This window comes from Clytia hemisphaerica, unplaced genomic scaffold (genome assembly GCF_902728285.1).
Source record: "Clytia hemisphaerica strain Z4C2 unplaced genomic scaffold, Clytia hemisphaerica genome assembly, whole genome shotgun sequence".
Classification (NCBI taxonomy): domain Eukaryota; kingdom Metazoa; phylum Cnidaria; class Hydrozoa; order Leptothecata; family Clytiidae; genus Clytia; species Clytia hemisphaerica.
In genome coordinates this window covers 1327419-1343833 of record NW_027103979.1, presented here as the reverse complement: position 1 = coordinate 1343833, position 16415 = coordinate 1327419, and the positions used below count along the sequence as shown (strand labels likewise).

Below are 16415 nucleotides of genomic sequence, written 5' to 3'. Positions count from 1 at the left end.
CGTGAAAAATTCAAAGAAATTCAGGAATTGTTATAAATTTAAATAATAAATTCTTTTTTCATTTCAAAGTCAAACAGTTTTCTAGCCAGTGGAAAAATTGGGGCAGTCCAAGAAGGGTGAAAAATATATCAAAATACATACACTTTTAAAAAAGAAAAACAACTACGATATTTTTCAAACATAAAATATCTGGAAAAAATAAAAAACAAGTCTTCCCTTACTTTGTTCAACATCGGAAGGTTCAAATAAAAATTCGTTCTAAAGAGTATAAAAATAAATAACAACAATGAGCTTCATTACATCTAGGCATTTATGTTTTCTGTGGATGTTGTTTTTTAATCTTTCATAAACAAAAGAGAAAGAAATACCCAAAAACACAGAGATTTTGAACTTATTTTTAAAACTGTTTGCACAATTAATCAATTATGAGGTAAAACCAAAATGCAAAAAAAGGTTTAAAAAATTTTTGTCAGATAACAAGCTTGTCCAAAGTGACCTATGAAATTAGGAACCTGGACAAAAATCAGATTAAAATATTTTGAAAGCCTGATGTTTAAACGTTGCTGATCCTTTCTTTTGTGGTTTGGTTGCACAGCATTAACTTGGAAACTTGGAAAAACACTCAAAAATATAAACAGGTGACATGTTAAAAATGGTAACCTTTCAAAAAATAATTTAAAAAATAAACAAAAGACGTTATGACCAACAAAATGTGAATGTAAAGTTAAGCCATGAAAGGCGTGGAAAATCTGTCAAATGTTACTCGAAATAGTCACCCATTTTGTATTCTGGTTGGTACAAATGACGAATAACATTGTTTTGAAATGCTAAATAGGTCGAAAAGTTTTTAGGTATATAAATCTTTTTGAAACATGTGTATGATGTTGGCCTTGACACGAATTCGCTCATGGATTTGCATGACACTGTCATTTTAGCACCCGGCAAAAGGTAAGATGAAGATGTGGTAAACTGCAATAATTTTATCAACAGTGGTTGGTCTGCCTCATCTATGAGCCTTTTAAAGTACTCAAAGGCTCTTTCTTCTGCATCATCCTTTGGATCAGGAAACGAAATGGCTTGCATCACAGTGTTTGGGGTAGGTAAAGCATTGCCATACATGGCTTCAATACAATTCTCTGGTAGGTCAGAAAAAAATTTTTGAAACCTTTCACAATGTGTAACATTGCAAAGGCTGGTTTGTTGATAACATGCATATTAGCAGACTTCAAAATAAGTTCTTCAATGTTTTCTACTGTTGGTAGTCTTCGGATACCATAAACAGAAAGTGACTCGATGGCAGCAGCTTTATCAAAGAAAGCTCCACTGTATGCATTGGACAGAAAGGTTGCGTCTTTTTTGGAAACACTCAATAAGAAGGATTCCATTAATAGCTGATTCTTTACAGGTTTGCCAAGTGCATGAGTGAGTGAAGCTCTAGCAATTTGAAATGGAAATACCCCAAAATTAAAAAAGAAATGAAAAATTATCGACCCAATATGTTCATAATCATCTTATGTTACATCAGCCATCATAACTGGAAGATATTGTTCTCTCCCATCAAAGTTTTTAAGCAATAGCTCATTGATGAAGATATCAAATGCTTCACGACCTACACCGTCCCCCTCCAGGGGCGGATTAAGACCGTATGAAAGCTATGATTTCATATAGTCAAAATATTTGATGAAAAATAAATAAAGGGGTTCTTAACTTACTCGGGCGCTAATTCGCGTGCGCGTCACCCTTGCGCTGCCGCGCGCGACTTTCTTTCTTATGACGCATGCATAATATAGCGCTAAATCTGCTTTCAAAGATTTTAAAGATTACAAATTCTAAGCCGCTCGCTCTCCTCCGCCGTGACTTTTTCTCAGTTTAAGGACTCGGACATTAAAACTGAACAGAATTCATTTAGAAGGAGGAGTTTATTTTTGTGATATGTGAACTTGATTTTGCATACTTTTCACGAATTGCAACCTTTATGAAGTGAATGAAACGATTTTCATACTGAAGAATTTCGTGTAGCAGGATTGAGTGCACTAGCTCCCTGGAAAGTTTTAAATGAAACGCTTACATGAAAACACATGAAATCAGTGCTCGAATGATTGATCAAGAATGTCTACAACAACTACAGGAAAGAAGCAAAAACAGAAAAAGCTTCAAAGACATATACCATCTGACATAGATGTCAAGACTGATCTACACCGCTTACAAGTATTTATAGAAGATGAAAACACAAACTGTTCTTCGATTCTGCGTTTGAAAGAAAGGTATGTACTTAAACTTTTACTTTCCACACACAAAAAATCTGAAGTTTTTCCTTTTTTAATGCAAGCGATGCTGCTTCTTTTATTTCTTGACAATACTTATTTTTGATGCTAAAGTCGATAACCAATCGATGTATAGATCAAGGATTATTGTTGACCGATTGATACACACACAGGAATTATATTTATATATTGAGGACCCGGAAAAATTCCCAATTTTTTTTTTAATCGCTTCTGTAGTATGTTGGGGGAAGGTGGTGACACGAACAGAACAATTTTCTGATGGCCGCCAGAGCGATCAAGAAAAAAGCTACCTATACGTCAAAAGAACAATTTGCTTTTTCCGGATTTTTTCCTGTATCTCTGCATCAGAAAATCAGGGGAAAATATGATGCGGGCGGGTGCGCAAATAGGACAATTTTTCAATGGCCGCCATATTAATTTTTGGAAGGCTTGATTATTAAAATCAATTCTAGAAATAAAATCCATTCCATCGATTGGTTATCGATTTGTCACCGATTGGAAAAAATTATTGATTGTGTCGTGTGGGACCGCCTAAAGTCCCCAACAAGGCATTCCCAGTCGGTTTGCTTGGTGATGCTAGACGAAGACCATTTGGCGACATAAAATCATAGATTATACTGGCACAGTTTAGCGTGCATGTAAAAGCTGAATAGTTTATGATGAAGAGATAATGCTGGACTATGAAATAAGCCTGTTGAATAGTCAATATTTTTCAAAATGGTGGCCAAATATTGGAAAAACGCAAAATCGGCTATCGGCGTACCCTCAAAAATTGTAAACCTGACCAAGGCATTTTCAAGAAAATCTTTTTATGCAATCTTGTTCTTTATCAAATACTTAACCACTTTACAAAATTTCATGTCAATTGGACTTCTGGTTCAGATTTTTTAAGACTATTTTATTTATTTTCCAATTTTGGCAGTTTGAGCGGTTACCGCCTACTGTATGGATTATTAGAACCAATCGATGGGTTATCGATTGATTATCAATTGGAGAAATAAAATTGATTGTATAGAGTGGGAAAGCCTTGGTGCAAAATTATCTTTTCTGGTCAGATAATCAATAACTACAAAAAACTGCTCTGTATGCACTCTATTTCAAGATTTTAGTATGATTTATTTTTAAATTTATTTTTAGGTACGAGAATGTTTTGTCCAAAGCCAGAAAGAAAAAGATATTGACAGCCGTGTCAATTGACCAGGTGGCAACCAATGTAATACAAACAAACGATTTGAAGCATCTGTTCCAAACTGGATTACAACCTGTCAAAGCTATACGGTAAGTATTTTGCTTTAAACCAGTTTTAGTACTTCATACTATTGTGTTTTTTTTAACTCATGAAGAAGGAAAAGTTTATATGAAGGATGCCTTTTCGTAAAATTTATAACTCAAGTAAGATTAGAATCTTGAATCTTCTGACCTCAGTCGATGAGGGTGTTCCACTTTAATTTCTAACTTGTATTTATTTTCTTATTATCACTTTTTCTAGACTATTTACTGACATACCTTGACTTGACTTGACATGACTTGACTTGACTTGACATGACTTGACTTGACATGACTTGACGTGACATGACTTGACGTGACATGTGACAGACAATAAGAGTATGTTCATTTTATCCCTGCTATTTCCATTTGAAAATTTAGACAGGCCACATTAGTGACAAAATTTAAATGCTAGTCAAAGATGCTAGGATAAATCAACTGAATAAATATATAAAATATAATAAAATAATATCAACTGAATTTTAGATAAATCCTAATTATTTATTATTATTTCTTCCAGGACAACCCCTGATGGCAACTGCTTGTTCAATGCAGTATCGCTTAGCTTGCATGGAGATGAAGCATTAAATTTGGTTTTGAGACTGCTTACTGCCATTGAAATATTTGTCAACTATGATAAACATTTACAAACATTTTTGCTGTTGGCAAAAGATTTCCGACAGAAATTTAAAACGGATGCAGACTTTATAACCATGCTGCTCCATTTTGACACAATTAGTGAGAAAGAGAATAACCCAGAATGGCTTAATGTCTTTGCAAAGGAAGCAAAACTCGTCACAAAACCTGGTACCTTCTCGTCAATGGCTTCAATTTACGCTTTGAGCAAAGTCATAGGATGTAGTATCAACTCAATATATACTCCAGGGACTCCAATCTATCTCAAATATACACTCGTACTATTGGTAAAAAGAACACAAACACAATACAAATCCTGTGGTGCAATACGAAAGCTGACTATACCAAGCCCAACCACTTTGTTTTCTGCACCACTGACACAAATTATCTGACTTCATTGACGTCTATTACCTAACTTTTTTCTAAGTTTTTTTTAAAAAATCGCTAGTTCAAACTTTAAGGGCTTATATCTCCTGATCTAGAAGGAATTAGAAGCTCCTATATAGCTCGTTGGATAGCTTAGAGTCTCTTCTTTCTTTACGGCGCCGCCCGATTTAGGAAGGGCGTGGTGGGCGGCGGCCAAGGGGGGGGGGTAGGTTAGGGAATTAAAGCAATAAAGCTGTTAAGCAAGAACATGAGCAATGGAATCCTTCCCCTCGATTCTGATACGCTAAACACACTAAAGCAAAAGCATCCATTATCCCAGCCAGCCGACCCAGAAATTCTCCTCAATGACTCACCAATCAAACTTCACCCGGTCAGATTTGACGATATTGACGGCGAAATGATCCGACAGTCAGCATTGAGGACGAAAGGAGGAGCCGGCCCCTCAGGACTTGATGGTGATAGTTGGAGGCGTATCCTTTGCTCGAACAATTTCAAAACTGAATCAAACGACCTATGTGCATCACTCGCAAAAATGACAAAACACCTGTGTACCAACATCGAAAATAACTTATCACTAGAAGCCTTCCTTGCAAGCCGCCTTATCCCACTCAACAAAAATCCTGGCTTACGTCCAATCGGAATTGGTGAAACGTTACGTAGAATTGTTGGTAAGACCGTAGCAAGGCTCCTCAAACAAGACATCACTGATTCAATTGGTTCATTACAAGTATGTGCCGGACAAGATGCAGGTTGCGAAGCCGCCATACACGCTCTAAGAGAAATCTTCCAACAAGACGAATGTGAAGCCGTAATGCTGGTAGACGCCTCAAACGCATTCAACTCAGTCAATAGAGAAGCATTTCTTCACAACGTCAAGATCGTTTGCCCATCCATTGCTACGTTCACCATAAACTGCTACAGTTCACCATCCCGTCTCTTCGTCATTGGGGGACTAGAAATCCCGTCTTCAGAAGGTACCACTCAAGGCGACCCTATAGCCGGCTTAATATACGCAATCGCAACAATCCCACTCATCCTACATACGGTTGGAGAGCTTCGCGACCACAACAGTGAGACGAAAGCAGCTGGGTATGCCGACGATGTCTTCGGAGGAGGCACCCTTCGAGGACTCAAACGAATGTGGGACACCATCGTTCATTGGGGACCCAAATACGGCTACTTGCAACGAGCAGAAAAGACCTGGATCATTGTCAAGCCAGAACATCTCGAAAAAGCCGAACAGATCTTCAAAGGCACCGACATTCAAATCACCACCGAGGGAAAGAAACACCTCGGGGCAGCCATTGGTTCAGAAAATCACCGCAAAGAATTCGTCAACGAAAAAGTCGACACCTGGATTAGAGAGATCGAGACTCTTTCGGAGATTGCAAAGATTGCTCCACAAGAGGCTTACACATGCTTCACATCAGGGTACAAGCACAAGCTAAGCTTCACCCTGAGGACGATTCCTAACATCCAAGAACAACTCAAAAGACTGGACGAAATTGTTACCACCAAATTCATCCCAGCTGTAACGGGAGGAATTCAACCAAATCTACTCGAACGTGAGCTATTCGTCTTACCACCAAGTCTCGGTGGTCTAGGTATCCCGAAATTCAGCGACCTTTCGAAACAAGAGTTCTCCAACTCACAAGCGCTCACGCAACAGCTCCAGACTAACATCAAAACACAAAACCATCTGAACGATATCGACAATGACGAGATCAAAAAACTGAAGTCATCTTTCAAGAAACAACGAAATCAAATAAACCGTCAACAGCTAGACACCATCAAAAGCCAATCATCTGACGAGTTGAAGAAACTGATCGAAATCAATCAAGAGCCTGGAGCATCCCTCTGGCTATCGACACTCCCGATCAGAGATGAAGGTTTCCAGATCGACAAACAATCATTCTGGGACTTGATTAAGATACGATATGGTCATCAACTCAGTCGTCTACCAACCACTTGTGTATGTGGTGTACAATTCAACTTGGACCACGCGCTATCGTGCAAAAAAGGTGGATTTATCACACAGAGACACAACTCAATCCGCGACACCACGGCAACTCTCTTGGCACAAGTTTGTAAAGACGTTAAGGTCGAACCAGTTTTGACCCCCTTGTCAGGAGAGAGTTTCGATTAAAGTCAACTAACATTCAAGACAACGCTCGTCTCGATATCGCTGCTAGGGGATTTTGGATTCCAGGACAGAAGGCATTTTTGACGTAAGGGTTTTCAACCCAATTGCCAAACGGTTCTCGAATTCCACTATTTCCAAAGCATGTGACTCGAACGAGAAAGAAAAGAAGCGCGTATACAATTCGAGAATTTTACAAATTGAGCACGGCTCATTCACTCCTATTGTTTTTACCGCTATGGGCGGCATGGGCAGAGAGACTAAGTGCTTCTATAAAAGACTCAGTGAACTTTTATCCGAAAAACGAGATGAACCTTTGTCAGTCACAACAACTTGGGTTAGAAGAAAGGTGGTCTTTGCTCTTTTGAGTTCAGTTCTCTTGTGCCTCCGGGGCAGTCGAACTCCATGGAGCAAAGATAACCTTCCTTCACTCTCCAAAAGTTCAAGCGACTGTGAACATTTATGTTCTATTTGAATTTATTGAATATAACATATAACGAATTTTGTTAGGTGGTTTTCATCAAATATTTTCAAAATTTTTCCAAAACCATTGTGAAATTTAACAGTATATCCTACAGTATATATTAAAGAATAAATTATATTTTGCCTGTTTAAAAAAAAATTACAGCGCTTAGTCAGTCAATCAAGATCGACACTGATGAATCTAGGAAAAGAAAGAAACAATCAACCATTAACTTTTCTATCCCAGAGAAGAAAGCTAAGTCAAATCCCTCAAATAAACAACCGTTCACTCCAACAAGCACCAGTAATCGACCAACCAGCAACAGCCTATCGAGGCAAGCGACACTCACTACTCTATTAAAAACCAACCAGCCAAGTAAAGTGACAGACACCACCGTATTGAAAACCAACCAGCCAAACCAAACAGCAACTACCACCCTATCAAAAATGGATCAGCTGAGTCAAAGCACAAGTCCTACCATATCCAAAGCCAACGTGTCTAGCATAGCATCAAGTGCTTGTCTATCTAAAATCGACCTATCAAACCAAGAACTAGGAACCAGTTTATTGAAAACTAAACCGCCCACCCAATGTAAACCCAGCCAACCCATCCCGGAGTCATCAAACAGCCTGGAGTTACCGACAAGTGATCAAGGCACCGTCTCAAAAACTAATCACTCCATTCTAACGAAATTCAACCAAGCTCGGCCCACCGAAAGCAGCCAGTCCGAATCATCAAATAGGATCCAACCTGCCAAGCCAGCTATCGAGTGCAATCCCAATGATATTGGCATTGTTTTTCAAAGGGTAGACAGAATGAGTGAAAATCAAAAGTTGTCATTCCTCGAAACCGTGTGGAAACCACCTTCTAATTATGAGTTTCCTTTCGACTCTAAGTTTGGAAGGCGATGGCGTTTCAGTTACACTTATCTCGATCCTAAATCTTCGAAATATGTTAAATGGCTTGCTTATTCTGCCCATCACAATGGTGTTTACTGTTTGCCTTGCGTCTTGTTTGGTAGAAAGGATCAATCGAAAATTTTTGAAGTTATTGTTCACTGAACCACTCACTCGGTGGAATGCTATGAATACCAAATTTAAAGACCACCAATCAAAAAGCCCTGTCCATAAAGCTTCAACTTCGATAATGCAGAGTCTAATGAGCCAACAATCAAATGAGCAGCAACCTATCGATACGCTACTTAACAAGCAAGTCTCAAACCAAATTGCTCAAAACAGGGAAAAGCTAGTACCTATCGTGAAAACTGCTTTGTTTTGTGCACGACAAAATATTGCATTTAGAGGTCATAGAGACGACGGAAAACATCTAAATGATAAAACCAACAACCCTGGAAATTTCCAAGAACTCCTGAAGTTTCGAATTGATAGTGGAGATAAAGTTCTAGAATCGCACCTCAAAACTTGTCCCAAGAATGCTTCTTATCGTTCAAAAACTATTCAAAACGAAATTATCGTATCTGCTGGTAACATCGTCCGAAAAACCCTCGCAGCTGAAATTAAAGAAGCACCATTTTTGCAGTCATGGCCGACGAAGCTTCGGATACAAGCAACACGGAGCAAATGGCTTTAGTTATTCGCTTCGTTGATGAACATAGTGAAGTCCGCGAAGAGTTCATCGATTTCCTTGATTGTACATCAACAAAGGCTGAGTATCTGGCAAACAGAATCACTGAAGCCTTGAAATCAATGTCTGCTGATATGAATAAGTTACGTGGTCAGTCCTTCGATGGTGCTGGTAACATGTCTGGTGCAAAATCTGGTGTGAGTGCTAGAATAAAGTCTCTCTACCCATTAGCATTATACTTCCATTGTGCTTCTCACAGGCTCAATCTGGCTGTTGCTTCTTCGACCAATGTTCGTGGAGTCAGAAATATGATGGATTCTATCCGAAAATGCAGTGAAGTATTTCATTTTTCACCCAAAAAAACCGAATTGCTGAAGCAACAAATCGCAGCTCTCATGCCATCAGACAGGAGGGATACGCTCATAGATGTCTGCAAAACAAGATGGCTGAGACGAATCGATGGGTTGGAACGTGTGCATGAAATGATGAAGCCAATTCTCATTACCCTTGACCTGATCGCTGACAACCATGATGGTTCCTACAACAAGGAAGCTAGGAGCGTTGCACAGGGGCTTTACTGGACACTGAAATCGTTTCAGTTTATCCTACATTTGATTGTCGTTCGCTATGTCATGTCATACACTTTATCTTTGACAGAAGAGCTCCAAAAGAAGAAGTTGGATATTGTGAAAGTGTACAAATCTGTTGACAATGTAATAGGTACATTGGGCCAATGTCGAAAAGCCGTCGATTCCAAGCATGAAGAATGGTTCAATGAGGCCGTTGAATTCGCCGCCCAGTTTGGAGTTAAACCTTCTATGAAAAGGATTGCAGGACAATCAAATTTTCGGGAGAATTACGAAACAGATGATATCAAAAAGTACTACAAATTATCTCTTATCATTCCACTGTTAGAACGAGTAAAGTCTGAGCTTGAAACCCGTTTTAGTGAAGAGCATCGTATCCACCATGATGGGTTCTATGTGTTACCGACAACAATTCTCAGTTCCAAAAATTCCTCAGTTTGGAAAAGTAAAGTTTGAGCATTTGCTGATAAATACCGAAAAGATCTGCCAGAGCCTATTAATCTCGAAATGGAAATGGAACAATGGGAGTACTATTGGAAGCAGAATAAGAATGAAAAGTCAGCTCTTCCAGATACCATTGTTGCAACTTTACAAAGCATCGACTCCGTCAAGAAATGGTTTCCGAACATACACCGTATCCTTTGTTTGATCGCTGTTGTTCCGGCCACGTCAAACTCGTGTGAGCTATCGATTTCTCGTTTAAGACTATTGAAAACCTATTTACGATCTAGAATGTTACAGGATAGATTGACATCACTCGCACTCGTTTACATCCATCGTGAAATTGAACTTAACCCTGAAGATGTTATTGATGAATTCGCGAAAAACTATCCTCATCGTATGAGACTACTTGACATTTTAGGAGACTGACAGAGATATTATCTCATTTTACAAAATTTTCTAAACCAAACCGTTGTACATTATTGTTTGTTTTTATCAATCATACTCGTCACTTGAGTATACTTTAGGCGTACAAACTTTCGCGAGCATGAACTTTTGCGAAGTTGGGGTGAATATTCAAATTTCTACACAAAAAATGGCTGAAGAGTGACAAATACTTCGTTAATTCAGACAATGCCCTAGTCTTTAACTTTAGTGGGGTATAATGGCTTAGAAAATAGCGCCATTACTCTTTAGATGCTGGAGTTGAACAATGCAACTATTTTTGAAAAAAGTTCGCGAGTATAAAGTTTCATGAATTTGTTTTGATTTGAGAACAGTTTGTACACCTCAAGTACTTTTTCTTTTCTTTTACCTAACCTCAAAAATGCCCTTCGTTCCACTCTGCTAAAGCGTAAAATGATAGTCAAAAATCCAAACGTGAAATCAAAATTTCTGAGCTTTCGAAATACAGGATTCGAACTTCTTATTGTTTTATTTATTTAGCACAAGTTCATCACTCATAATCCCCTCACAATGCATGAAAAAAAGACATGACATCAACAATCATCATCAACAACAACAGTTGTTCGATTTATATTTTTAAATTTTTCAATCACGAGCTTTACAAGGGGAAGAAGTTTTGGCTTAATTATCTTACTAACTAAGGATAGACTACAAGAACAGATCTAGAGTTGTCTTGATTCGCTAATCAATTCGAATATTTCTTTCATTTAGACGATTTACAATTTACATTATTTAGTTAGCTTGTATATAATATTACTTACTTTTCATTGTTTTAACAGCGTATACAAGAATCATTTCTAATATGATAATATTTAAAATTCAAATGATAAATTCACTTCGATCCCAATTATTTCACCTTCCTGATTTTAAGGAGTGTAATTCTGCTGGTCTGTAAATACAAATTATTAATTTCTCTTTTTCTGTGGGTTGCAAGATAACACTTCCAGTGTAAGTTAACTTTCTAAAATTCCTTGAGATTCTTGATCGTTTCTGCGTTCTTCAACTAGTCTTTTTGCAATTCATAAAATTTTCGGACATCAACGTTACCTAAAAAAGAACAATCTAATTTAAAATTAATGCTTTTTCGTATACTGTTTTCGGCTATTTCTAAGGTTCAATACATGAAAAATGGCTCAGCTTTCGGGGGCTTCGCCCCCTGAAGCCCCACCAGGGCCAGCCCTGGACCCGTTGGGGGGCTTACAGCGCCCCCCAAACCCCCTACTGATTTTTCCCGAAAATCGGGAAAAAATCGGGATTTCCGCTTCAAAATCGGGAAATCGGATTTTTTTCATACCCTCATCAAATATCCTGGATCCGCCCCTGCCCTCAGCATTCTCACCATCAAAAGAAACCTCAAATCTATAGTCGAAGACTTCTTTATCACTAAAGAAGTTCACGATATCTTCGAACACGAAGTCCCTTCTAACAATCAATTGTAAAAGGGGTTACGCACGATACGAAAGTCTCGTGTTCGCAAGCGAAAGGTTTTTTAAACGCCCTAAAATTTTTGCGGAGATATAAATATTTGGTAGGAGGCAAAAACCGAAAAATTCGGTAGTACCAATTATAGCTATAGGGGGTTTGTACATTTACGAAGTGACGGGATGAACTCTTTTTAATATACGGGATTTGACGAAAAAGTGACGGGAAAACGGTTTTCAAAATTAAACGGTGACGATGATTAGCCTTATTTTTTGTTTGTATTCCGGTATTTGAACATCTAAAAACCTGTGTGACCATGATATAATTTTTTTTAATTTCCAGGATTAGAGGATTCAGCAAATATTATGACGGGAAACGGTATTTCAAAAGTTACAATCCCCATCACGATATCAATTTAGTGGTCGAAATAAAAAGGTTACCATTTAGATGTTGGGTGGTGAAAATAAAAGTCAATATGATAACTTTAATGTTAGACGTCATATCTGAAAGATTTGTCCATAATAAATAATTTGGAAATTTTATCTATATACAAAAAATGTACATATTACTATAATTACTATTTTGAAGTTTCATACTGTAAAATTTTCAATAACATTATTTTGACAAGTTGGCTTTATTAAAATTAATAATGTTAATGTAAAATTGGCATTCTATTGAAAGAGTACTATGAGGTACAGGAGGTGGCACGGGTGATAGACTCAATACAAATACGTAGCAAATACGTCTGCTTATTTCGAACATAATGTATATATAGTGAAGATATGTAATATCTGTCATTTTAGAAAAAGAAAAGTATTGATATATAAATAACTCAATATAGATCACTATATAGATCTATATAGATCAGTAGGCTAACGAAAGATAGTATTGTAAAGTAAATTTGAAAGATCAATAGTGCAATATTCATAATTTGTGAAACTGTAAAATGATCATGACTACATATATCTATACTTAATCTATCGTAAATAGGATGAAGGGTCGAGACAAAAATACCATTAGATTCTAGAAATTTCCCTAGCTATACTTAATCAGTGTAATTTTCAATTTAGGAGTAACTTTTAACCAACAACAACAACGACAACAACAACAAAGAAAAAGTTTTTGGTTTACATCAAAGGAGGGAAACACTCATGTCATCATCTGCTTCAAAGGAATGAAGAGAGGTAGATGATGAAGTTAGACAAAGGGGTCCACAGGGGTAGGCAAAAAATAGGGTGGCAGATGACTAATATGTAAATTCGAAGGCAAAGAAGAAGGCAAATCATCATCACCCAACATCAATGCTAAAGTTTGGGAATTGGTGTGCTAGTGGTATGCTATCTTATGATGCACCAAAGAAAAGAAGAGGCCGCAAAAATATATAAAAATATTATGATATAAATAATAGGTAAATTGACATGGACAAAAGGTAATTTACCTCTACACTATGGTTAAATTGTTTGATGTTCATCTTCCTAATACAACATTTATATAATATATATAGTGTAGGTAGTAAGATACGTTTTGTTTATGTCAATTTACCTGGAACTTTTTCTTTTGCGGTCTCTTCTGCTGCTGCTCCTTGGCACATCAAAAAACAAGCCACCACAGGCACACCAATTGCCAAACTCTAGCATTGTTGTTGGATGGCGATGATTTGCCTTCTTCTTCGCCTTGGCATAGCGCTGAAATGCACGTGCTATTGAGAAAAAAATTATATATTGTAATTGTGATTGTTTACTCAATGTAGCCCTATATGTATTTTGCATTTTGGTTTCAAAGTCAAAAACAGGGGAGGAGCATGTCAAAAATCACTTTAAGATAATCAATTTAGATTCATTAAAAACAAGCTTTTTCATCAGTCATTTGAAAATTACGAAATAATAACATACTTTTTGCATTATCTGCCACCCTATTCTCTGCCTGTATATGAAAACCCCCTCTGTGCACCCACATTCCAAAATGCATCATCTCCCTCTCTTCATCTCTTTGGAGCTGGTGATGACTGCTCCTACTTGAGTGGTTGTTGTTGTTGTTGTTGTTGTTGTTGGGTTTCGTGGTCTGGTATTCGTTGAACCACAATGCTGTAAATTTAAACAAATACTTTTTCATACATAAAAAATAATATATTGAACAGAAAATTTAGCAACAAAATGTAACATAAGGTCTACTATCACAATATTATAATTAAATGCTTCATAATTGACATGACAGAAATAAAGCTGATGATTTTCCTTTTTAGCTAACAGAAACCTGGAAATGAGATCATACCAAGAGTTAAATACTTTCCCTATTTGTTAACCAAAATTATTTATGTGGCAATAGGCAAATTAATACTTACGCATTTGCTCGTTTGCCGCCTCTTCAAGGAGCTGCTCCCTTCTTTTGGCGGCGCGATCTCGTTCTCCTTGAAAAAAAAAATTTAATATATAAGTTATAATTAATCAAATCGGGGAAAACCTGTTTTCTACCCAACACACACAACAGCTTTAAAAGTTCAAAGGAATGGTAAAAACATAAGGTCTTACAAAAAAAAAAATTCCCCAACTGTCTTTGTCTTTTAGGCAAAGAAATAATCAATGTTTCCAACCTCCACATAAAACAAAAATTTTTTTCAAAATTCAAGGCCTTGTGACACTGGAGTTACAAAGAATAATAAGGTGTCAAGGGGAGAACTTACTTTGCATTTGCTGCTGGATGGCTGCTTCAGCAGCTTGCCTTTCTAATTCTTCAGCCATCCTCTCTAACTGATAATAAATGAGTTTGATGTGTAGAAGAACTTTCATTCTTTATATCAAGAACATTCTTAATTATCATATTCGAATATTCGAATTTCCATATAAGGTTAAAGAACTTACTAAAAATTGAATCTACTTTTCGAACGAAACGTATGACGTACATCTGACATCAAATTTTACGCTGATAAGAGTTTCAAGAGTAACCTGATAACAGATTGCCTGTTTTCTGGCACAGTACGCTGAGCTTTATCTGCCCACGCTAAAAAAGTGGTTCAAGCCCTGATTTAGACGAACCGTTATATTCCCATGGAAAAGTACCTCAATTTGATGATCTTCTGATGAATGTGTTCTACTAGTTTTTTAGAACCATTTAGGCCGAAAATTCAGGTCCGGCAGCACTATAAATTCTAAAATCATGGCAAAAAGCAAGTGTCAAAAGTGGCAAGTTTCCCAGGTCTTGGGCCGCTAAATCAGGGCTTGGACCGCTTACGGAAAAATAATTTTGCCGGCCGGGACCTCCGAAAACAGATCCTTAGAGTAATCAATTTCCTAATGTTGAGTGATTTTTTGGCTCCTAATGTTTTTTTGTGTCCTAGTAGACCGAGAAAAGAGGATAACCTCGAACAAATTAACAAGCTAAAAAAACTTGCTTGTGTATGTTATTTTTCGATTGTTTGTGCGACGGACGCAACTTTTTGTGAGGATTTTATTTCGTGAAACGTTATTTTCCCGATAAGTACTTTAGGCGTAAAAACTTTCGCGAGGTTGAAAAATCGCAAACTTCACAACTTTTACATTCGCGTATTTCTCAGGAAAAAATATTTATCGCGAACATAAACTTTCGTGAATCGTTGGATAAAAGTTAGCAATTTTGAACGAAGATTAGGTAGAAAGTAACGAATGTTCCCTGAATCCGACAAAAAAATTCTTTAACCTTTAAAATAGAGTAAAAGTTTTATATTTATTACGATTTCGAAGTTTCCAAGATTTTCAATTTTTCTAGGAATTTTTCGCAAATTACCCTGTTAAGAATTTTCACTGTTTCAAAGTTTGTACGCCTAAAGTATTGCTCTAGTGGGGGATTGATAAAAGTGATATTACTTATGCGAATAATCTTTAAGGGTAAAGAAGTTCAAGTAAAAGGGACCGAAGAAAGGTGGTACTACTTAATCGAGCAGATTCAATTTAGATGTTTAGCTCGTCTCCTCAAGAGGATGACCACGCTGGTAAGAGTATATTCGGGCAGAGAAATGACTGGTTAAGGCAATTGTTTGTAAAGTCTAGTTATTTGATTCGATGAGGAAATTAGTCCAGACGTGGATACTTTGCTCTTACCTTTCTATAATCTATTGCATATTCTTGATTTAGAATAAATATTTTGTCTTGGGAAAATAATTGGAAATGGGAACCACTTCAACCGAATGTTTAATGGATTTTTCAATAAAAGATGAAAGAGATATGTCATATTAAAGTATAAATCTCTTAAAGAAGAAGAATATTGTACATTTGTTAGAATATACTATATATCTTAAAATAGCATTCGTTTTCCTTCTGGTCTTGTAGAGAATAGTCGATTGGGACCTGCAAGTAAAAACAGGAAAAGTTGAAAGTAAATATCGCACATAATTAATTTTAGCAAGTAATCAGATTTTGCTTAAAATACACTTTATAGTTTTGACGAAAATTTACAGGAACTGTTACAAGTTATTCTTGGAAGAATCGCAAAAAAGATTTTTCAAACGCTGATAAGTAAAAATAAATCCGATTTACTATAAGTAATACCTGTTGTCTCGTGACGGGTGTATGTAGATATATGAAAATAGGTAGAAAATAGGTAATGAAGTTCGTTATCCATCGTCAAGATTGATCTGCAGAAGTAAAATTAAGATATAAAGTAGATAGCATTGGGTTTTAACCATTTACAAATCACGTTTTGGAAAGTCCCACATAAGCAATAATAGTCATTAGAAATACTCAACTTGCTAGTAGATTAAAGCACTC

The 16415-nt window shown here is 36.8% G+C and overlaps 1 protein-coding gene and 1 long non-coding RNA gene across 2 annotated transcripts; one reads left to right on the top strand and one right to left on the bottom strand.

The window, feature by feature from the left end:
- Positions 1-8718: 8718 nt before the first annotated feature.
- LOC136811015 (52 kDa repressor of the inhibitor of the protein kinase-like) lies at positions 8719-10218 on the top strand. The gene is made up of 2 exons (XM_067067617.1): positions 8719-9671; positions 10053-10218. Exons 1-2 carry the CDS (start codon positions 8719-8721, stop codon positions 10216-10218), a joined length of 1119 nt encoding a protein of 372 aa, XP_066923718.1.
- A 3424-nt stretch (positions 10219-13642) lies between these two features.
- On the bottom strand, positions 13643-14397 carry LOC136811006 (uncharacterized). The gene is made up of 3 exons (XR_010847187.1): positions 14357-14397; positions 14018-14083; positions 13643-13760 (listed from the first exon to the last, which is right to left on the bottom strand). It is a non-coding gene; the product is annotated as an uncharacterized lncRNA (long non-coding RNA).
- Positions 14398-16415: the final 2018 nt, after the last annotated feature.

Coding starts and splice junctions, on each gene's coding strand:
- LOC136811015 (XM_067067617.1), top strand. CDS start 8,719: ATGGCCGACGAAGCTTCGGATACAAGCAACACGGAGCAAATGGCTTTA. Junction 9,672..10,052: donor TTATCTCTTATCATTCCACT/GTTAGAACGAGT, acceptor TTCTCGTTTAAG/ACTATTGAAAACCTATTTAC.